The following is a 23,709-nucleotide window of genomic DNA, read 5'->3' on the forward strand; positions in this document are numbered from 1 at the left end:
AAAAGAATCTTGCAATAACTTCAATCCTATTTTGAAAAAAATAAGGATATGTAATGATAAGATCCTATTACTCTACCTCTATGTATCATCAAATTCACCCAATCTTTAACCTGTAGTAAAATTATGAGATTAAATGGTCATGTTAGAAAATAACTGTTTGGTGAACTGAAGGAATCCTCAGACATCCTTCAAGATGAGAGGTCAAATAGAATAAGAAAAGGCATAGAGGTAGAGGGGAGATTGGTAAGTGAGTGGGACCTCAAAAAGCCAGCTCAATTAGTATGAAAGGTGTGCACCAGATGTGGTCCTCAGGGAGACATGAAAGTCACCATGAACATATTAAGATAGAAAATGGCCATGCCATGAAGGCCCTTCCAGGTCATAATAATGAGGAGTTTGAATGGAAGGATGGTAGGAAATTAGATCCCTGTTAGTGCTGTGAATCAGAGTCCAAGTGACATATTGGGTGGTGGCAGAAAAGATCAGATGTTGAGAGAATAATTAAGAATACTTAAAATAATCTCAGCCTTTTCTGTCAAAGAGGAAGGCATGAAACTATGTAAATCCCAACACCTAGCACATGAATTGATGAAGTATTTATTTAACTTGTGGTTAAGTTGAAAGAGAGTAAGTACTGTAGTGGGCACTGAGCTGTTTACTAAAACAGCAGAGAGCTAGAATAGGGATTGTGCTCCTTAGCCAGGCCAGGAGCCAAAACAGAATGAAGCCTGTAATGTAGTGGAATGACTGTGGGTTAACACATTTATGGTCCACAGTCATGGAAATACACAAAGGGAAGTTCTGCAACATTTCAGTTCTGCCAGCATCTCCCCTGGAAGGCCGACTTCTACCTATTCCAACGTGGCAGACTAGATCATAAGCTCTGTGAGGGTAGGTTCTATCATGTCTTGTTCACTGTTGTGTCCCCCATGCCAAGCGCAGTGCCTGACACATAGCAGGGCCACAGCCACTGCATTTCTTTCTCCACCACAAATGCTTAGTAACTAGGCATAAAATATAATCATTTATGCCTTAAATCCTCTTATATTTACCAAAGTAACCAATAAGACAATGATGGGAGAGGGTGGTACTAAAATAGCATCTCCCAAATAGGAAATTTGGTATGGTTTACTGGTGAGCTATATTCTTGGCGATGGCCTAGGTTGCCATTTAAGCAGGCACCAGAGCAACCCATTAAGAGAGACCCTTAGGCGATCTAATGTTTCTGAGGACCAGAACAGAAATCCTTGAATCTGAGATATTTTACTCACCAATGACCAAAAAAGTGGTCAGGAGTATGCCAACTGCCATGCCCACAGTAGGCATCCCAGCCTGGTGACCTGCTGGCCGGAAACAGCTTCCCTCCACACACGTGCAGAAAGTAACTGAAAAGCAGAGCAGTATTAGATAGTTTAATTTTTTAAGTGAACAGCTGCAGAATCTCATATCAAAGATGAGAATTCTTTCAAACTACCCATGGTAACAGACATTATCCCAAGTTGCCTGCAGCAAAATACCTACCTGGTAGAGAGACAGTCCCTTCTAAGGGTGGCCGACCACCATCGTTGATGCGGATGGGGATATTATAAACTTTCTCCTCGAAGCCTGTGTGCTTAGTGGAGAGTCTGGCATGAGTTCCTGTCAGAACAGAGGTAAAATAAATTACAAGAAACACAACTTCAGACCCCAGATCAGCAGGAATCAAGCTCATCTTTGTATCAGGTACTAAGGATGTTAGGGAAATGGTTAAATGCAAGTCTGAGTTACACTACCAAAGTATCACCACTCCACATGTACCTTCCATAATGTCTAAAAGGACTGAAACATTGTTCAAGTCCTCAATTCATGATTTCTCTGTAGAAATGAATACTAAATAGTCAGTTAGTTATCATTATTCCCAGTTATTATGTTTATAAAGTTGCCATGAACACTGAATTATAAGGAAAAAAATATTTGAAGAAATCATTGTTAATTCCTCCCCACCCTCCTAAATTAATAAAAACTAAAAACTAAATCCTCAACCAAGAAGATCAGAAAATCTCAGGGAAAAGAAAAAAATAAAAACAGAACTATGACAAGGCACATAATAATCAAATTGCATAAAGCTAGTAATAAAAGAGAAAATCTTAAAAGCATCCAGAGAAAAAATATATATTATATGCAAGAGAACAAAAAAGAAAAAATGCAATCCAGAACACAGTGGAGAAATCTTGAATGTAGTGAAAAAAAATTTTTTAAAGTCTCAACAAATTGAAAAATATTCAAGTGAAATTTCTCTGGTCACTATGGAATTAAGTTAGAAATCAGTAACCAGAAAGATAAAGAAAATACCCAAATATCTGGGAACAAAATAACACATTTCTAAATAACTCATGGGTCACAGAAAAAAAATCTTTAAAAATTAGGTATTTAAATGGAATGAAAATGAAAACACAATACATCGAACTCTGAGGAATGCAGTTAAGGTGACACTAAAAGATAAATTTATAACACCAAATGCCTATGTTAACAAAGAAAGAAATTCTCAAATCAATTACCTCAGCTTCTACCATAATGAAAATAGTACAAGAACAAATTAAATACAGCATAAGAAGAATAAAGAAAATCATATATATCTAAGAGATGAAATACAAAGCAAAAACACAGTAGAGAAAAAATCAATGAAATCAAAGGTGGTTCTCTGGGAATATCAATAAAATTAATAACCTCTAGCCAGATTGATCAAGGAGGAGAAAAGAGACATTATTTTCCAACATCAGAATGAGGTGATATCACTATATAGTCTGCAGATATTAAGAGAATAATAAAGTAATATAAATAACTTGTGCCAATAAATTAGACAAATCAAATTAAATAGACAAATTATTTGAAAGAGACAAACTCAAGCTCAGCCAAGAAAAAGTCTATAACTTGAATAGCCCTATATCTATTAAAGAAGTTGTATTTGTAGATAAAACTTTCTACAAAGAAAACCCCAGGCCCACATGACTTCACTGGTGAATTCTACCAAATTTCAAGGAAGAAAAAAAATTTTATTTACACAAACTGTACCAGATAATTGAAGAGAAGAACACTTTTCATTCATTCAATGAGGTCAGCAGTACTCTGACATCAAAACCAGACAAAGACACTACAAAAAATACGTAGACTAATATGTCTCATGAATATAGATGTAAAAATTCTTAAGATTTTATCATGTCAAATCAACAGTATAAAAAAAATGTTAAAAATGTTTATCCCAGGATCAGAAAACTAGTTTAAGACCCAAAATTGATATAGTTAACTGACTAACAGACAAAAACACACACAAATCAACCATACAATCATCTCAATAGATGCACAAAAGGCACTTGAAAATTTTAACACCCATTCTTAATTTTTAAAAAGCAAACAAACCTCTCAACAAGTTAGAAATAGAAGGTAAATCCCTCAGCCTGATAAAAGCCATCTACAAAACCTAAAGCTAACTTTATACTTAATGGTGAAAGATGAATGCTTTCTCCTTAAGATCAGGAACAAGCCAAAGTATTTCTTCTCTTGCTACCTTCATTCAACATTGTACTGAAGGTTTTAGCCAGTAATAGAGCAAAATTCAGATGGGAAAGGAAATAAAATTGTTTTTATTCACAGACAACATAATTGTCTATGTAGAAAATCCGTGGAATCTAAAAAAAAAGAGAGAACTGATAATGAGGTCAGCAATGTTATAAAATACAAGAACAATACACAAAAATCATCAATTATATTCCTATAGCCTGAAATTGCTTAAAGACTAAAATATTTTAAATACCATGCTTAGGGGGAAATATGAAATGCTTAGGGAAAATTTTGCAAGGACTGTACACTGAAAATTAAAACACATTGCTCTGAGAAATTAAGAAAGACCTAAATAATGGAGACATATGTCATGTTTATGGGTTAGAAAATTTAGTTCTATTAAGGTGTTAATTCTCCTCCAAATTCAGTGATAGAGTCACACAATCTCCATCATAATACCCATAATTTTTTTGGTAGGAATGGATAAGCTAAATTCTAAAATGTATACAGAAATGCAAAAGACCTATAATAGATTAAATAATCTTGAAAAAGAACAAAGTTGAAAAAACTCACACTGCTTGCTTTCAAGTGTTATTATAGAGCTACGGTAATCAATAGAGTGTTATACTGGTATAAAAATAGACCAAGAGATTAATGAAACAGAAAAGAAAACCCAGAAATAGATCTATATATATATGTGTATGTATGGTCACCTGATTTTTGACAAAGCTTCCAAGGCAATTCAATGCGAAAAGGATACTTTCAATAGTGTTAGAACGATTAGATAACCATATTAAAAACAATGAACCTGAACCTTTACCGTGCACCATATTCTAAAATTAACTTGAAATGGATCATAGAGCTAAATGAAAAGCTAAAACTATAAAAACCCTTGGGGAACAGAAAAACAGGAAAATTTTAGAGACCTTGAGCTTGGCAAAAAATTCTTAAACATTATACAAAAAAGTCACAAACTGCACAAGGAAAAAAATATATGATTAACAATTTTTAATTTGTTCTGCAAAAAACACTGCTAAAAATGAAAATGCAACCCATAGTGTTGTATGAGCAGTCAGTTATTACACTGAGTTCTTAAAGCAGGGCTGTCAGCGCACAGAAGGGTCATGAGTTCAATTCTCAGTCAAGGGCACGTACCTGGGTTGCAGGTTCCATCCCCGATCCGGGTCTGGACACCAATCTATGTGTCTCTCTCACACTGATGTTTCCCTCTCTCTCCCTCTCTCCCTCCCTCCCCCACTCCCACTCTATTTTTTAAAAAAATCAATGGAAAAATATCCTCAGGTGAGGATTAAAAAAAAAAGAAGTATTGATACACACAACAACATGACTAAAACACAAAATAAATATGCTAAGTGAAGTTAGCCAGGTGAAAAAAGATTACATTCTTGAAAATGCAAACTAATCTATGGTGGACAGAAAGCAAATCAGTGGTCACTAGGTGACAGGGGAAGAGAAAGGCAGGTTGAAAACAGGGACTGTAACAGCAGGTAAAACTTTGGGTCGGTGGAAATACTCTTATTTTGATTGTGCTGACTGCATTCAATGGTATAGCCAGGTGTCAATTTTTATAAAATTGTATACTTTAAATATGTGCTGTTCATTGTATGTCTATTATATTTCAATAAAGCTATTTTAAAAAAAATCATTATGAAATCTGTTTCTCAGCTGCCCTTCGTAATTTTGCAAAAGCTGCTCATGTTATCCAACTATGGGGATGGCTGTGTGCTAACAATCTTTCCTCCCTCCAAAGCCAGGGCTTCTCCCCTCGAGAGAGCTGCCCTGTGCAAGTTTCCAAAGCATCAAGTTCCTTCTGGGAGCACGAGAGAATGCTCTGTGCCCAGTGCTGTAAGCACACCAAGGCAAATAAAAGCTAATGTCATGGCCCATCCGTGTTTTTCCTCAATGTACTTGTGACCACTCACCATTGATTTTGGAAACTTCCCAGTCATTTTGTAAGCTTTCACTGCCGAGGGAGAATGTAAACTGGGGACCCCGAAATGACTGCTGATCATCATCAGTAGCCTCAAAAACGAGACTTCCAGGTTCTCGGAGGGGGTAGCAGAAGAACAGGCCGGTGTACTCCTTGGCCAGCCGCGGGGGGTTGTCGTTCACATCCGTCAGGCTCAGGTGGAAAGCTGCTGTGCTGCTCAGGAAGGACCCGCCTAAGGAATGGAGCGATTGGAACAGAGGATCGGCGCTCTCATTTCCTCTTAATAAGAAAGAATATTTTCCTTTTTTGAATTACAATTCAAGTAGTTGGCTATATTGAGGTAGTAGAAAGATGTCAGGCTTTTAGAATCAGACGTGTTTTCATTTTTAACCAGGAAATGATAATAACTAAGACTGATGTGCTCAGATTTCATCTACATTTACAGATAGAGGGCTGCGGCTCAGGGCAGTGGTGTGACTTGCCCAAGGTCATACAGCAAGAGAAGCTTCCGACCCAGGTCTGGCATCAGAGCTCATGCCTTTCATTGCTCTTCAGCACTGACTTAGGCATGTTCGTTATGTTTTCTAAGCGCCATTTCTTCAGCTGTAATACACGTGGCTTTGTGAGTGAGCCACGTGTATTACACCCCAAATACAGTGTTCTTAGAAAAGAGTGAAGGGCTACACAATAGTTACTAACTCTGGTGGAGTGGTGAAAAATGTGGACTCTGTAGCCTGAATGGTAGCTAAGTGATCATGAGCAAGCTGCTTAACTGCTCAGGACCATTGGTTTCCTCATCCATAAAATATGGTCATTAACAGTACCTACCCATAGGGTTGTATCAGTGGTCAGTTATCACACCGAGTTCTTAAAACATGGCTGTTGGTGCAGTGTAAAAACATTGTTCTCATTCTCCCTGACTTCAATCAGATACCGCTTCTAACATGTGTGGCTCCAACCTGCTTCAATTCCAGTGAACCCCGTTTTCTTGCTTTTCTTTTCAACTGTCTTCTATGTTCCTGACTACATTTAACCAAAGGAGGAAAAGCCACCATGCTCTTAAGGTCATTTAATCGATTCGCATTATTTCAGGGCTGACAATGGCAAATTGGAACAGGATTGCGAACCCTAGCTGTGATTCATAAATCTGCTAAATGTGAAAGGACGTTAGGACACATACAAAGTGAAGTGTTGCCCCCACAGTCTGTTGTAACAGAATGCCCAGCATGAAGGCCCAGCCAGAAGCTTCCTCCTGGTTAATCGGGAGCTGTTAAATCAAATTAAATGTATGCAATGTGATAGCAGAATGTGCAGAACTAGGAACAAGCAAGAGAGCCAATGGCTGACCATCCGCTCACATGCATCTCTTCCAAATTCGGCCCACCTTTCCGTACCTCCCCTCTCCTTGGCATTGATTGGCTTCTTTTGTTTTTATTCATCTTTTCTCATGAGGGGAACATTTTTATGATTCCCACTTACTAAAATGTTCCCCACTCCAGCTCCCAACCCTGGGCCTCCCATTTTGAAAGTTTAGTTTTTGGTCTAAAACTGTATTTATTATGATAAGTTCAATTCTCATTTTTTGGTAAACCCAGCAGATATAGTGACTCCCTACTTATTAGAGGCTCTAATCAGCATAAGATCAATAGAATTCCTACTCTAAATTGAAACATTCCATTTAAATGCAAAGAAATTCAATGTTTTAATCATCACTCTTATCACTGGTAAGCCTACTATTTCCGTGAGTTTAATTTTAATTTTTTAAATTCCCTGAAACTCCACATTTAGAACTAGTGGGTGAGATACATCACCACAACTGAATCAAATGAGATGTAAAGATTACATAAGGGCAGTTCAAACATCCTTTTCTTATCTAAATAATAAGTCTTTCCAAAGTTCACCCTATTTCATCAAAACACAGATAGATACCCAGGGCCACCCAAACTTGCTGAATCAGAATTGCTACGTGAATTCCCGGTATCTGCACTGAACAAGCCCCTCAGGTGACTGTGGCACATGTCAAAGTGAGAACACCAAATAACACTTTTGTTTCAAAAAGGATAAGGTGTTGCCATTTAAGGCTGGAGAAGAAAGTAACGGGTGTAGGGGAGCCAGGCAGTGGTTTGACCAAGATTCTGGGAGACACCTCCAAACACTTTGGAGAAGGTGGGTAGTTCAGTGGGCACATGGGAACCTTCCTGGAGCTGTAGCCCCTTCGGGAAACCAGAGTGAGCAGCACCCACGAACCCTAGCCAGCCTGTGCAGGCAACGCTGCAGGTACTCAGGGCACAGGTAGTTCTCATCTTGAACAAAACCAGGAAGAAGTTCCCTCTACTTTTGTATCCTTCCTGTCTTTCCACTATAAAATATTCTGACAATCTGACCCAGTGAACTTCCCGCTCACTTTCCCTCCCGCCTATTTCTCCTGATGTATTCCCTAATAGTTTTTTACTTTTAGTTTTGCTCACCTACTTCGGTTGCCACCACTTGTACCCGATACAGACTTTCAGCTTCCCTGTCCAGCGAAGCCACACTGAAGATCTCGCCAGTGACACGGTCAATTTTAAGCCAACCTCTTTCATCGTCTCTCAGTGAATAACTTCATCAGGTGAAAAGAGCAAAAGAAAAGCCCTCATTACATTACGTAAAAATGTGAAGATAGTTTATGCATCACTATGCTATTATGTCAATAATACCCCTTGCATATTACTTACAGCATATTTAAAAGATCATTATTTAATATTATTGTTTTATTTGCGTATCACCTATCTTCAAAACGGGCATTTGCTCATCTTTACAAAGTACTAGTTGTACTTGTTTTATTAGAAAATGTATAATCACAAACTCTGGGGAAAAACAATTCAATTTTTCTGGCAATCAAAGAATTCTAATGAAAACAACCTGAAAGTATCTTTTTAAACTGACTAGCAAACCACCCTTCTAAGAAAACTTGAACACCCACTGGTGGAGATGTTGCGTGAATGGGTGGATACTCAGAGGCTGCTGGGGGCCCAGCGAATTCTCTCTTCAACAGACATCTACTGAGTGCTTAGCAAATACCAGGCAGTAAACCAAGACAGGAGATTACAAAAAGGGGCTCTTAGGCCAGTAGAGAAAACAGACAAAGAGATAAATAATTCCAATAAAATGTGGTAAATACAATGAAAGGGAGCTAAGAGAAAGAGAAGAATTAACTTATGTAGGCCAAATACTCTGGAGTCATCTTAATTTCTAACCAACTTAATAAATACTAGCATCCGAACTGCTGATTACTCTTTATTCTGAAAACACTTTTTTTTTTTTTAATCTTCACCTGAGGACACTTTTGCATCCATCTTCAGGTAGAGTGAGAGGGAGAGAGGGAGGGAGAGAGAAAAGAGAGAAACATCGGTGTGAGAGAGATACATCAAGTGGTCGCCACCCACACAACTCCAACCGGTGCCGGGGACAAACTGCAACGGAGGTACGTGCCCTTAGCGGGAACCGAACCAGGGTCTCTCTGGACCATGGGCTGATGTTCTAGCCACTGAGCCAAACCGGCCAGGGCTGAAAACACTCTTTTTATTCGTCTTCCAAGACCGTCTCTTACAGGACACTTCCCTTCTCAGTCTTTTTCCTCATCTTTCTAATCTCAATTTAATAGTGTGTACATTATATCTTTTCCTTGATCTATCTGAGAAATTTTCTTAAATGCTTGTGTTTTCGCCATTCATAAACTCAAATTTTTGTTCACTTGTCTTTGACTAATGATTTTTACAGCATTCTCATGAAGGAGAAAAAAATATTGGTTAAACAATAAATGGTTGTAAAATTACAAACGTGTTCCCATCAGAATCTTTGACTCTGATGTAGAGAGTGTATCTATACTAAACTGTACAGTGAAGCCTCCACTGGTCTTTCCCTTTTATAAAACTAGAGAAGGGGTAAGGTAGATAGTTGAGAACTTTACTCCTTGACAATCAGAAAAAGGTCTTAGAACTGATTCCAAGGGCCTAAATGACAGCTCATTGGAAGGCAAGATTCCCTTCAACTATTTAGAGAAACTTTAGGAATTGTCATCAAAACCGTATGTACTGGTTTAAGTCATACTGAACTCTTTGTCATGCCTTACACAGTAGGGCTGTTATACAATGGAAGGAAAAGATCTGGGTTCTAGTCCTGACTATGTGCTCATTAACTATGTGAACTTAAAGAGGTTATATATATTAATACAGATATATGTACACACACATACGTGTATCTCTTGGGCAAATTAATTATCATTGTATATTTTTAAGACAAATGTGTGTGAATCCTATTGCGTTGAAAAAAAATTGAGAATTGCTAAGATGGGCAGATTTACACATTTGTTTAACCACCTCAGACTGAACACTAGCCTCTCCAGGGGTACACTCTGGAATGAGGCTTGTTACCCCAGACCTGCTCTCTGGGGAGTCAAGGAACCTATACACTCTATATCCAGAAGATGCCCTTCACCTTGTCAGGTGGCTGAGTCTGCCCAGTTGGGCTTTTGCTTCATTCTTTCTCTCTAGACCTCCAGTCAGCTTTAGGGGCTGGGCTGGAACTCTCCCCCGAACCCCAGCCCCTGGGACTGGTTCCGACACAGGATCTGGCTTTGGGCAGTCCCATCTCTAGACCCCCATCTCCTAAATTTACCAGCTCTCAGTGGGACTTGCAGTGAGTGGGCCAAAGAGAACCTGACATGCTTTCCGCCCGCCTGAGCCTGGATTTCCCCTGCTCCCCACCCAGGGTACTGACCCCTGCAGCCACCAAGGACAAGTTTACCATGTGCACTGGACATGGCTTCGAATCACTGGCTGCTCCCATGGGAGAGAGCTCGGAGTCAGGCCAGGCCCTGCGCCCCTCCCAGCCCCTCCTCCATCCCACCGGCCTTGGTCACCGCACAGCCAGGCTTGCCCAGCCCTGTTCTCTACCTTATGTCCAGACTTTCCGGATCCTTGGCAGTCACGTTGCCCAATTTAGTGCCTACAGCCACATCTTCACTGACTTTTGCTTGGAATACTCGTTGGGAAAATTGAGGTGCTTCATTCACATCTGTCACAAAAAGATTGAATGTGGCAAAAGAGCTGGCATTGTACTGTACATCAGACACCAGAGGCTCAGGGTTTTCCGCTTGGAACACAATGTTGTGAACGGCTGCTGTTTCAAAATCAAGAGGCTGTGTAGGGCAAAAAACAGAGAAAATTATCTTGGGGATGATTAGCTCTCTTAAAAGACTCATTCCCTACTCTCCTTTATTTTTTTATTTTCTTATCCTCACCCAAGGATATTTTTCCATTTTTTGTTCAGGTAGAGTGGGAGGGAGAGAGAGAGAGAGAGAGAAACATTGATGTGAAAGGGACACATTGAGTGGCTACCACCAGGGCCGGGGACAAACTGTAACTGAGGTACGTGCCCTTAGCGGGAACCGAACCCGGGTCTCTCCGGACCACAGGCCTATGCTCTAACTGCTAAGCCAAACTGGCCAGGGCTCCCTACTCTCCTTTAAAAACTCTCACAGGCCCTGGCTGGTTTGGCTCAGCAGTTAGAGCGTCGGCCTGCGGTACAGAGAGACCCGGGTTTGGTTCCCGCTAAGGGCACGTACCTCAGTTGCAGTTTGTCCCCGGCCCTGGTTGGTCGTGCGGGTGGCAGCCACTGGATGTGTCCTTTCACATCGATGTTTCTCTCTCTCTCTCTCTCTCTTCCTCTCTCTCTCTCCTGCTCTATCTGAACAAAAAAATGGAAAAATGTCCTCGGGTGAGGATTTAAAAAAAAAAAAAGATAAAAACTCTCACAGAGCAGCAGTTCGTGAGTCAGTGCCAGCAAATACCTACTTCTCAGAATGATAATGGAGTCATGAAAAAGTCTGTGCTGCAGGACTTTTCAGAGCTTTTAATGTGCTAATATGTATTCAGACTCTCCTAGAAGAGCAAATCAATGCAGCTCCTCAAATGTATTTAACCCTGGGACAGTTCATTCACTCATTCAGCAGAAACTTATTGATTCTTCCAAGAGAGTTCCCCGAATACAGCATGGGAAATGCTTAGATAGAAATTTCCACATTATATAGAAAATGGTTTTAGAGGAACCGCAGGATCCAAACCCCAAAATAAAAGTCCTTAAACTCATGGAGAGTGGAAGAGGTTAGAGGAGATGATCGAAAAACAGGTGACCTGCTCTTGTTCCAGGTCATTCCAGACAGGGCCAAAAATTTAAAAAATCAAGAAACTAATTTTGGTTTAGTGTCAGGAAGAATTTCACAGTTAGGTCTACCCAAGACAGGAAGAGTTACTTCAAACAAAGTAAGTTCTCAACTCTGGAAGATTTCAAGAATGGGCTTAAATAACATGTGACAGGCTAGCACAGCATCGGAAGGACTTAAATATCATTTAAGTAATTGGTGCTATGGGACTTTTAAGGTCTCCCTCAAGGCACAGAATCCATGATCTAAGGGGGAAATTTTCTAATCCTGCAGAGTGGAACAACCCCATAAAGTCGGGCTTCTTAACTAGGATGAAAGGGTGTCTGGGGATCTGTGAACCTCTAGAAGCCAAAATCAGAATAGTGTATGTATGTGCATATGTAGATTTTTTTCTAGGGAAAGTATATGTAGCATTGTCAGAGTCTCAGTGATGCCAAGGACCTCAAAAAGATGAAGGAACCAAAGTAAAGCCCAAAAGGTACATTATGGATCATGGAAGCTACACTATTTTATTTTTTATTCCATGCCTGGAGGACCCAGGACCTCTTGGTGAGCTGTCAATCCCTTCACTTTAGTTTACACCTATTTATATCATTGATTAAACAGAAATGGTAATATCCATTTGTGAAGAGAAAAACTCATGGAGGGTTTGACACATGATTGCATTAGTTCAGCCTACCCTTCCTTGACATCTGAAAAAAATTCTCCCCAAGTCAGAAGTTGGCTCAACGCTGTCCTCTCCAGATTGGCTTCCCTGATCCCCACCTTCATCCCCAAATGGATGAACTCCACGTCCTCTGCAATATCACAGTACCTGACCAGGATTCTAATTTTTTCATTATCTATTTCAGATTCTCATTAACCATAAGTTCTCTGAGAGGAGAAATTGTGTTATATTCATCATTGCTTCTCATCTCTTCCTTGACACGCAGTACCCATAGTATATCAGTCAGAAACATAAAGACGAGAAGGCCTTGGTCTTTCTTGAACCCTCAAGGGCCTCAGTAGAGAAGAGTACAAAGATTTCTGCTTTCTAGAAACCCCTGTCCTCCATGCACACGCAACACACACAACATCACAATTCAATTTCTAATTCAATAGAAAGTACGATAGAAAGATCGCTCAGAAAAAAAGTATGATAGGAAGAGAAAAAATTATATGTGAAGATGCAAAGTCATTGGAAATAGAAAATAAGAAGCGATTGACAGAACATAAATATACAGGATATAAAATATTATAAGCCAGCTGAGATGTGCAAAGAGAGCGGTTATTCACAGAGATAAGCACCACTGTCTGCAGGGTACGACCCGCGATGACCTCGTGATCACTGCCACGTGGTCTGATCGGGCTCCTCACCTGGGGGTGGGGGTGAGAGGGAGCAAGCTGAAGCTTCTGACTCCCAGAAACCCAGTCCTCCTTTCAGGGGATGAAGACGAAGGTATCAAATTGAGAAATCTTGGCAGATGGAGCAGAAAGCAGCCCCCAGAGCAAACCCATGATGAGGATGAAAGGACAGAAATCAGGCCTCTCCTTTTCTTTGTTGTGGGCTTTCCCCAATTTATGAGAAGCACCTAGTAATTAAATCCTGAGACTGTTGGCTCCTGCTTTCAAACAGTGGGACCAGACAAGGCTGCGCTCTCCCTCCCCCACTCCCCACCTCCCTGATGATTCAACAGCTCCGGGATGATTGCACTAGGAGTCTTCGGTTAGTGGGAAGTTTAATTAGGCTTCCTCCTCCTTCCCTATCCCCACCCTACCCCCACCCCCATTCAGACAGGCCTCTCCTCTTTGAACTCTTTATAGCTTTTGTTCTAAGCTTGTTTTACAGGGTTGGGAAATTGCCAATGAGATATATCAGTATTTCTACCTCACAGCCTCCTGGAAAGCAAACAAACTATAACTTTTCAAGATAACTCCCAGCATCTGGTTACAGCTGAACCGCTAACTTAACACAGCTCCCTCCCTTCCTTGTCGCTTAGCTACAACAATGCTTGGTCTTTAAAAGTGCAAGTCACTGTTCTTTGCCGGCCTGTATTATCGATCCTTGGCCCGTTCCTCCCTTGGAAAGTAAAATACATTTCCTTGCTTCATCTCTCCTTCTTTGTGAATTCTTTCCCAGCCCACGTCACCAGGCAAGCCCTAATGGAGGACAAAGGACACTTTCTCTGTTCCTTGCTGGTCCAGCCATGCCCAGGCTCAGGCAGGCAGCACAGCTGTCTGTGTGCTCGGGCAGAAGAGGCACATCTCATCCTCACCACCAAACAGGTCTTAAGTCTCCTCCCCACCTTTCCATCCCATCACTGTGGCTCCAAGAGGTGAGGGATAAAGAAATAAAATGGTATGTCTGCAAATGAGAAGTAGCCTGTGTTACCAGAACAGAACATGTAAGGCTGAGAGTAGAAAGAAGTGGTGGAAGAGACCATGTACCTCAGGCTAAAGAGTTGGGACTTTATTCCTGAGGAGCAGAGAGAGGAGGTAAGCACCAGACTGACAAGGTCAGATTAGTGTTTTAGAAAGATAACTCTGGGAGCAGCCATGTGAGGGATGGATTTGAGGTGATCCAGACCCAGGCAGGGAGACCAGTTAGGAAAGGTGTCAGTGCCTCTTAAACCTTATTGAATAGAACACGTAGAAAAAGGAGCAGCCTGTTTGATCAATCTGCTTAACTTTCACACCAGGACAAACGCTGAGCCAAGTCTTCCAGGGAAAAAATTAGAAATGAAAGATACCAAATTAGCTAATGATAATCAGCAGAGTTTAAGCAAGGACAAGTCTTTTCAAACCATGTGTATCATCTGACATAATTCAGGGATATGCCTTCAAAACCAAGTCAAGACACCCATCACGGCCTCTTGGATGGCCTCAGGTCTGTCTAGGAGATACAGTCATCGAATAAGCTGAAAAATCTGCTCATGCTGCAGTTCCTTTTCTGCACACAATTGTTTAATAGGCCAAACCTAGTGATTCAGCTTCAACCTGAAGGCAGAGATAAACGTGCCGAGGTGGGAGGAGTTGCAAGGGGGGATATTTAACATTTTAACCAATGATTGGTGATGAGAAAAAAGTGTGTGTATTAGCTTCCAGATGACACTTGGGCTAGTTGAAAAATAGGTCCTGTACTGAGAATTCAAAATGGCCAGCTATAATGGAGAAGTGACAAAATTTGCATTTAAAAATATTAAAGCTAAAAGAAAACCTCGAACTTCAAGAAATGGAGTCCCAGGAGAGATGTCGATGAGCTGCCAGGCCTCAAAGAAATAGTCTTCCTGCTCCTGCGGCCTGCTTGGCCTCACAAGAGTATCATAATCCACCACACAACAGGCCAGAGCTTGGGGTGGCTGTCAACACTGAGTAGGGCAGCATTTCTAAAACGTGTTTAATCCTACGCATCACTTGGGGTATGTGAAATAATAAAAATACACATATTGGTCTCTGCCCCCAGTTCCTGGCACAGAAGCACCTTAAAATTTTTCTAATTTCTAAGTGATAAGAGCACTCAGAGCATCCTTTGTTCTAACATTTTGTCTTTGACCCCAGTTCCTGAGACGGAGCTCCTATATCCCTTGTAATTTCCTGAGTAATAGAAATGTCTTTGTGCTAATGAGGCAACTCTTGGTGAGCTCCTGGATGGGTACTGCTCACCAGAAAGACCAAACCAGGATCAGAAGCTTGGAACTTTCAGCTCAACCCAATTATGCCATCCAGGGTAGAGATGAGAGGCTAGAGAATGAGTTAATAATCAATCCTGTCCACATGATGAAGCCTCCATATAAAGCCCACAAGTATGAGGTTTGGAGAGCTTCTAGGTGGTGAACACATCCACGTGCTGGGAGAGTACACCTGCCTCAGCTCCATAGGGACAGAAGCTCCTGCACTCGGGACCATTCTAGATCTTGTCCTTTGTGTCTCTTTATCTGGCTGTTTGCCTGTATCCTTTATCATATCTTTTAACATATAATAAACTAGTGAATGTTCGTGTTTCTCTGAGTTCTATGAGCTGTTCTAGAAAATGATGGAACCTGAGGAGGGAGTCATAGGAACCTCTGATGTAAAACCAGTCGGTCAGAAGCATAGGTGACAACCTGGGATTTTCCACTGGCTTCCGAAGTAGGGGCAGTCTTGTGGAACTGAGCCCTTAACCTGCGGGGTCTGTGCTGCTTCCACATAGATGGTGCCAGAACTGAGCTGAATTGCCGTGCATCAGGCTGGTGCAAGAGAATTACTTGATATGTGGAAAACTCACAGAAGTGCAGTGTGGGAGTAGTACGAGACTAAAGGAGAAAAACAAGAGTGTATTTTTCCCCCTTTTGCCGTTGTCTTGTTAAAATTACTGATTTCCAGGTCCTTCCCTGGAGAGGCTGAGTTAGCAGTCCCCAGTGGGTACCATTTGACCCTGGGATTAGGCAAGTTTGGCGTCCTTGGCAAGAGGGGCAAGCACATCTCTTCACAGACAGAATCCTGGCTTCTGCCCTAGTTCAAATTTATCAAAATTAAGATAATGCTGCACATTTAAGTTTACTATCTGCTGGGTGCTGTGTTAAGAGCAATATATGCATTTTTACAGTTAATCCTTCAACATCCTAATGAAGGTGCTACCATTTTACCCATTTTTACAGATCAGAAAACTGAGACCTGAGGGATTCTGTCATTTGGGCAGGGTCACAGAGATAGTAAGGACAACACCAGGCCTCAACAGAAATCATTTCCCAAGAGAAGCCAGAAGCCTATGGTCAAGAGCCCAGCTTTGCCATCTCCAGGGGACCTGACTATATATATATATATTTTTTTTTTCTTTATTGATTTTAGAGAGAGAGGAAGGAAGAGGGAGAGAGAGATAGAAACATCAATGAGAGAGAACATCGATTGGCCACCTCCTGCATGCCCCACACTAAGGATCTGGCCCACAACCTGGGCATGTGCCCTGACCGAGAATTGAACCGGCAACCTCTTAGTGTATGAGTCAATGCTCAACCACTGAGCCACATTGGCTGGGCATATCTTTTTTTTTTTTTTTAATCCTCGCCTGAGGATATGTTTTAATTAATTTTTAGAGAGAGGGGTAGGGGGAGAGAGAGAGAGAGAGAGAGAGAGAAACATTTATATGAGAGAAACAACAACTGGTTGCCTCCTGTACAAGCCCCGACCAGGAATAGAACCCGAAACCTAGGTACATATCCTGACCGGGGATTAAACCTGCAATCTTTTGGTGTATGGGATGATGTTCCAACCAACTGAGCCACCCAGCTGGACCTGACTATATCTTGCTGTGGGCCTGAACCTCATCTGTACCTGGGACTTATTTCTGCTTCCCTCATAATCAGTGTGAAAAGTAAAGGAGAGCTTCATGAAGTAAAATGAGCTACAGTCGGGGTATGGGTTTCTCAGAGAATTTTACCTACAATTAGCACATTCGTAATTTAGTTGAACAGTTGCTGATAGAACTGTGATTAAGAGACTTAGTTTCTAGATATGGCGCCAAAAGCAAAGGCAAGAAAAGCAAAAGTACAAGAGCAGGACTATATAAAACTAAAAAGCTTCTGCACAACAAAGGAAAGAACCAGCAGTGTGAAAAGACAACCTACAGAATGGGAAAATATTTGCAAACCATATATCTGATAAGGGGTTAATACACTCAAAATGTATAAGGAACTCATACAATTTAATAACAAAACACAAGTAACCTGATTTAAAAATGGACAAGGGACTTCTATAGACATTTTTCCAAAGAAGACATACAGGTATATTAAAAGATGCTCAATAGCACTAATCAGAGAAAGGCAAATTAAAACCACACCTGTTAGGATGGCCATTATAAAATTGTTTTAAAAAGAAAGAAAATTACAAGTGTTGGTGAGAATGTGGAGAAATTGGAACCCTTAGGCACCACTGGTGGGAATGTAAAATGGTGCCACAGCTATAGGAAAAACAGCATGAAGATTCCTCAAAAATTTTAAACTAGAACTACTCTGTGATCTAGCAATCCCACTTCTGGATATGTATCCAAAAGAACTGAAAACAAAATATCTGTACTCCCATGTTCACTGTAGCATTATTCACAATAGCCAAGAGGTGAACACAACCAAAGCGTCCACTGACAAATGAATGGATAAATCAAATGTGGTATGTACTTACAATGGAAAATTATGCAGCCTTTAAAAGAGAAAAAGAAAAGAAAAGAAAGAAATCCTGTCATATGCTACAACATGGAAAACCTTGAGGACTTTATGTTTAGTGAAATAAGTCAGTCAGAGGACAAAGTTGTACGACTCCACTAATTTGAGGTACCTAGAATAGTAAATGTACAGGAAAGGAAAGAGGGGTGACTGGAGAGAGGGGACATGGGGAGTTGCTTGTTCAAAGTGTATAGAGTTTTATTCATGCAAGATAAAAGGGTTCTAGAGATCTGAGAAACGCTAATATGTATATGGTTAACAATACTGTACACTATAAAATTTAAAAGGTAGATTTCATGTTATGATTTTTACCACTATTTTAGAAAATGTAAATTAAACACTTAAAAATGATTAACATGATGGTTCAGAATCAATGTTAGTCCCCTGACAGCTAAATGGATAGGAAAATAGAAGTAAGCCTAAGTCTAATTTATTTAAAACACCAAAATCAATATAAATACATATATCTGCCAGCATAAACACATATATACTAGCGGCAGTTGGTATATCCTAATCCACACTTCAGGGGTGGCGTCGCTTAGCATTTGAAAGATCTTAATCAGAGATCCATACTCCCGAGGCAGCCACTACAAGTCTTGAGTTAGCACTATGTAGAAAGTTTGTTAATCAGCAAGTGATCTTACAAAGAGATTTTGTGACATTAGTGGTATTCCAGACATGTAGTTTAGTGACTGAGCATCAATCCATGCACCAAGAGGTCATCAGTTTGATTCCTGGTCAGGGCACATGCCCAGGTTGTGGGCCCAATCCCCAGTGGGGGGCATGCAGGAGGTGGCCAATTGATGTTCTTCCTCACTGCTGATGTTTCTATCTCTCTCTCCCTTTCTCTTTCTCTAAAACCAATAAAGAAAAAAAAAGCAAAACTTCTTAAAAAAAAAATATATATATATATATATATATATCATCTCTCAGTCATCACATGAACATGAGTGTAAGTATCTGGCTCGTCCAGCAGCTTATACCCTCCAGAGGCCCAGCACTCCTGGTCTGCCCAGGACCGCCTTTCTGTGGACAGTCAGACGAATCCTCTCACTAGAGTGCTGCTCTCACAGTGCTGGAGGGACAGAAAGCAGGACTTCACAAGTCTAAAACACAAGTTGGATGATCAGTTTTGTGTTTGCTTGTTAACAATTGTATATGGGAAAGAACTTAATTATTTAGTCAACCAATATTTATTAAACCTCTGCTATATGTCAGACACTTGGAATACAACCGAAAATAAAATAAGAATTTGACAATGATTTTGGCCACATGCCTGCTCTATTGTAATATACCTCCTCAAGGTTGTGTGGAAGAAAGCTCACAGCCCTGACTTATCACTAATCACTGAGGTTACCAACATCTCCTGAAAGGTGCCCATTAGGCACAAATGGCTAATTAACTTAAGTTGGTTCACAACAAGCCACCATGAAAAAACGTTGATGTGGAATAATTCGTACTGAGATGGACAGGCCTCCACCTTCCCATAGATCCCTAGAGAGCTCTGGGGCTGGGAGAGAACGGAAGAAACGCAGTCGGAGCATCAGTGCAGACTCGGAACAATGCCCTTTCCTTCATCCTTTGCTCTAGGGTTCCTTTTCTCCAGCATGAACCACAGGGGAAGTTCTAGTGGCACCTTTTCCGAACGCCAGACTGACCCAGAATGCTAATGGCTTGAGTTGGTCCACACACAGACCTCCATGCTGAAGCCCAGTGAGTCCTTCTGTCAAAGGCAGTGATGAGATCAGGATCTGACACTGCCCCAGGGCTCGCTCGGCACTGGCACTCTCCTGGCGCTGCTACCCATTTCCTGTGAAATTATTCTGTTTTGTCTTTAAAAGCCTTTAGTTCAGCTTTCCTTTATTCTGATTCAAAACTTTCCTCCGGAGCCCCACCCCCCCTTTTTTTTTCAGCCTTCCAGCACACTATACTGCAAAGCTTCAGCATTCAACTAGGCTTGCAGAATCTCTTTTGCTGTCACCCTGATCCCTTTTAATTCTAAATATGTTGGATGACATTGAGTGCTGCTTTCCACTGAGTCATCTGGTAGACCATTTACATGCTCTAAAGCATAGATGAGGCAGCCACAGAGAATAGGGTCAAGATGTAGGTTACAGAGTGGGGGAGAGGAGTAGACTTAGGGAGAAATGGGAAGATCCTGTAAAAAGAAGAAAGTACTATTGTAAGTAAGACTTTGGCTCTGGTCTGCCTGGTCCTTACAGAGGGAGAGACAAAGTAAGAGCCAGTGGACTTAGCAATACTATAAAAGATGAAAGTAAGGGGTTGGGGGAAAAGAAAAGATAAAAGGATAAACTTATCTATTAGACCTTGAAAGGATATCTACCAATTTTCAGTCATTTTAAAAGAGGAATCTATGGTTGGCACTTTAGAATAAGGGGTCTATAGCTTAAATGGCTCACAGGGTTCATCCAGTCTAATACCCCACATTTGCAAAGGGAAAAGTAAAGCCCTAAGCACATCCTCCACCTAGATTTAGCAAAGAAAAGTATAGAACAACTCATTACATTTGAATTTCAGATAAACAACAAATAATTTTTAGTGTGTGTCCCAAATATTACATGGGATGTACATACACTAAAAATTGTTTATCATGTATTTTATGTGTTTTATATGGCAGTCCTCCCTCCCTCCACAAAGCTTACTTGGTCAGTTAATGATAGACTCAGAACTAGATTCCTGGCCTTTTGTCTTGCAAGAAGACAGGAGTGACTGAGAGATCACTGCTAATGAATCACCTCTGCTTATAGGTCCTTGCATAGTCATAAGTAAATTAATCAATAAAAATGACAAATTCCATTAAGGGGCCATTTACCTTTTTAATTATGACGTATCCAGCGTTGGTTTGGGGATCTGTGACAATCCCCAGTCGCCCCTCATTGTCTCCCTGTGTAATTCGATACAGGATTTTAGAACTCCCAGTAAATGGCTCATCAGCATCGGTGGCCTGGATGGTTAAGATGGTGGACCCAACAGCTGTGTCTTCAGGAAGAGTTAGGTTTCCATACTAAGAAGGAAACAATGAGAATGTACATTGTTGTCAAGAATAATTAATTGTCAAAGAGCTAACTTGTCTCTGTACCTTCAGAATGGACACAAGTCATAGTTCACATTAGTGCTCACCAAGCATGTTTTTCTTATTGATAAATATGTTGCAGTTGATTATGACATCAGTCATACTCGTAGACTGATATCCATTGTACCCAGAAACACAACATCTCAGAGAGCTACTGTTTGGCTTCTAAAACAGATCCCCACTCCCACGTCCAACACATTTAATAACCATAATTATTACTGGTGATGATATAAGTAAATTCTATATATTGAGTACTTATAATGTGGCAGGTACTTTACATACATTATTTTAATTAGTCCATGATTAACATCATCACAGGATTATGGGCTGCTTCACAACTGACTTCAAACAAACTAGTAAAACAGATTCTTCTCTGCTCCAGAATACTTAAATGAAGATATCCCTTTTAAGGGAGCAGTGATTAAACTACCCTCAAGTTTAAAGTCCACATCAACAATAAGTAAACATGTTCCTCAACTGATCTTTTTTTCTTTCCTGCTTTTTCGCCCAGTGTTCCTAATTCTTGCAAATATCTTGAGCACATTTTTCTTTGGCTTAAGCCAGAGATTAGGTGTTGCTGTTTTTCCCCATTCTCCTTTTCTCTTATCCAAATATTGCAAAATGAATTTAAATTATCAATTTAATATTCCAAATATTAAACATTTTACTAAAAATGCTTGCTTGAAACCTAGCATTAATTCATATTTTACTACACACAAAATATATAATAACAAATTGCAAGTAGCTACTCAACTCCTTTCAATTTGACAAAGATTGTGGTTGAAGCTATTAAGCAGCCCTTGGAATAAATGAACCATTGGCAGAAGTTTATAAAAAAGATATTCCCGCCCTGGCCGGTTTGGCTCAGCGGTTAGAGCATCGGCCTGCGGTCCTGAGAGACCTGGGTTCGGTTCCCGCTAAGGGCGCGTACCTCGGCTGCAGTTTGTCCCCGGCCCTGGTCGGTTGTGCGGTGGCAGCCACTCGATGTGTTCCTTTCACATCGATGTCTCTCTCTCTCTCTCTCTGTTCCTCTCTCTCCCTCCCACTCTACGTGAACAACAACAACAACAAAAATGGAAAAATGTCCTCGGGTGAGGATTAAAAAAAAAAAAAGATATTCCCAGCCCAGCTAGTGTGACTCAGTGGTTGAGCGTCGACCCATGCACCAAGAGGTTGCCGGGTTCAATTCCTGTTCAGGACACATTCCCAGATTGTGGGTCCAATTCCCAGTGGGGGGCATGCAGGAGGCAGTCAATCTATTTTCTCTCTCATCAATGTTTCTATCTCTCTCTCTCCCTTCTTCTCTCTAAAATCAATAAAGAAAAAATATTTTTTTAAAAAAAGACATTCCCAGATATTATAATAATGAATATTCCCTCAAGAATTTCACTGAAGAAGGCGTCTGGGTTTGTTATTAATGTATTGACTAAGGCTACCTGTGAAGTCTGGCATTTTTCCTAACAATTGTCTGTATCTTTTTCCAAGAGTAGGGATCAAGTAATATGAACAAAGTAAAGAAAAAACAACGGGTGACAACTACTCACATCTGATTTTTCAAAGATGGGGATCTGATCATTGATATCAATAACGTTGATTTGCACATGACAGAGGGTCTTGAAATCTGAAAATCAAAGTCATAGCACAAACACTTTTCACTGAAAAAGCATGCATTAACATCAGAAACCTGCAAGAAAAACACTGGCAAGTGAAGTGACAGCCATAGTCACAACTTTGCTACTGACATGCAATTTGTGTGGAAACAGGATCTCTGTTCCCCACCTGCACACATAAGCAGCTCACCGCAGGGAGGCTGAACAAGTCCTGAAAGAAGTTTACCTGGGCTTCCTACTCCCCACCACCTGCCCCCTCCAGGGTAAGGATTGTTCTGGAGCAAGACTATTCCTTCCCTGTGAAGCAGCTTCTTTTTTCTAACTACTGAAATTTACATAGCCTTCGAAGCCCAGTGCAAAACGATGCCTCCAGAAAACCTTCCTTGAGCATCCCAGCTGGCTCTTTTCTTCTATGAGTATCCCAGCACTTACTGTCCTACATCTCCTCTGCTCCCCTTGGTGGGAAGGGTCAGGGTACCTGCTTCCTTCCCTCCAAGTAAGGGAAGAAGTGATACAATCAGTCCCCTTCAAATGGCCTGACCGCCCAGATTGCTGGAGGCAAGACAGGGGCAGAGGTGGCTCATGGAACCCTGGGGAAATATCACCGGCTTTGAGGGATGGGTTTGACAATTCAAAGACCTAGTGAGAGACAGCAGGTTTGACCCATGTCTGAGATGAGCATGGAGTATGGACGGGAATGGGGTGCCCAGGGAAATATCGAGAATAAAAAAAAGACAGGTTCTTTGTCGGAATCACCATTGTTCTAATAATGATGACGTACTGTATCATATAAAGGTTAAGAATCAGGGCTCTGGAATCCCACTGTTCAAATTCTGGCTCTGTCACTTATCAGATGTGTGAGAGCTTGACTGTGTCACTCAGGTGTCTGTGCTCCAGTAAGCTCATGTATAAACTCTGGATAACTAAGGAACTAAGGTTCTTGACATCTACAAATTGTTAGCCCTCCCTAGGTACTGGGCACTTTACTAAGTGTGTTACCTGCATTACTCATTTTATCTTAATACTAACTTTATGATGTAGGTACTATTATCACTCATTTCATTCACAAATGAGGAAGCCAAGGGATAGAGAAGTTAAGTAACCTGTCTAAGGTCACACAACTAACTAGCGATTGAGCCAGA

The 23,709-nt window shown here is 40.8% G+C and overlaps 1 protein-coding gene across 1 annotated transcript in view; it reads right to left on the bottom strand.

Moving 5' to 3' along the window:
• The window catches only part of CDH17 (cadherin 17), a 62,110-nt gene that overhangs the window by 9,422 nt on the left and 28,979 nt on the right, over positions 1 to 23,709 (bottom strand). Inside the window, exons 10-16 of the mRNA XM_036264345.1 lie at positions 22,502 to 22,578; positions 20,697 to 20,888; positions 10,423 to 10,667; positions 7,957 to 8,087; positions 5,481 to 5,720; positions 1,522 to 1,638; positions 1,272 to 1,385 (exon numbers count right to left, since the gene is read on the bottom strand). Coding sequence (XP_036120238.1) covers positions 1,272 to 1,385; positions 1,522 to 1,638; positions 5,481 to 5,720; positions 7,957 to 8,087; positions 10,423 to 10,667; positions 20,697 to 20,888; positions 22,502 to 22,578 — 1,116 coding nt within the window. The remainder of the gene's footprint in view (positions 1 to 1,271; positions 1,386 to 1,521; positions 1,639 to 5,480; positions 5,721 to 7,956; positions 8,088 to 10,422; positions 10,668 to 20,696; positions 20,889 to 22,501; positions 22,579 to 23,709) is intronic.

Source organism: Molossus molossus, unplaced genomic scaffold (genome assembly GCF_014108415.1).
Source record: "Molossus molossus isolate mMolMol1 unplaced genomic scaffold, mMolMol1.p scaffold_m16_p_16, whole genome shotgun sequence".
In the NCBI taxonomy this organism is placed as follows: Eukaryota; Metazoa; Chordata; class Mammalia; order Chiroptera; family Molossidae; genus Molossus; species Molossus molossus.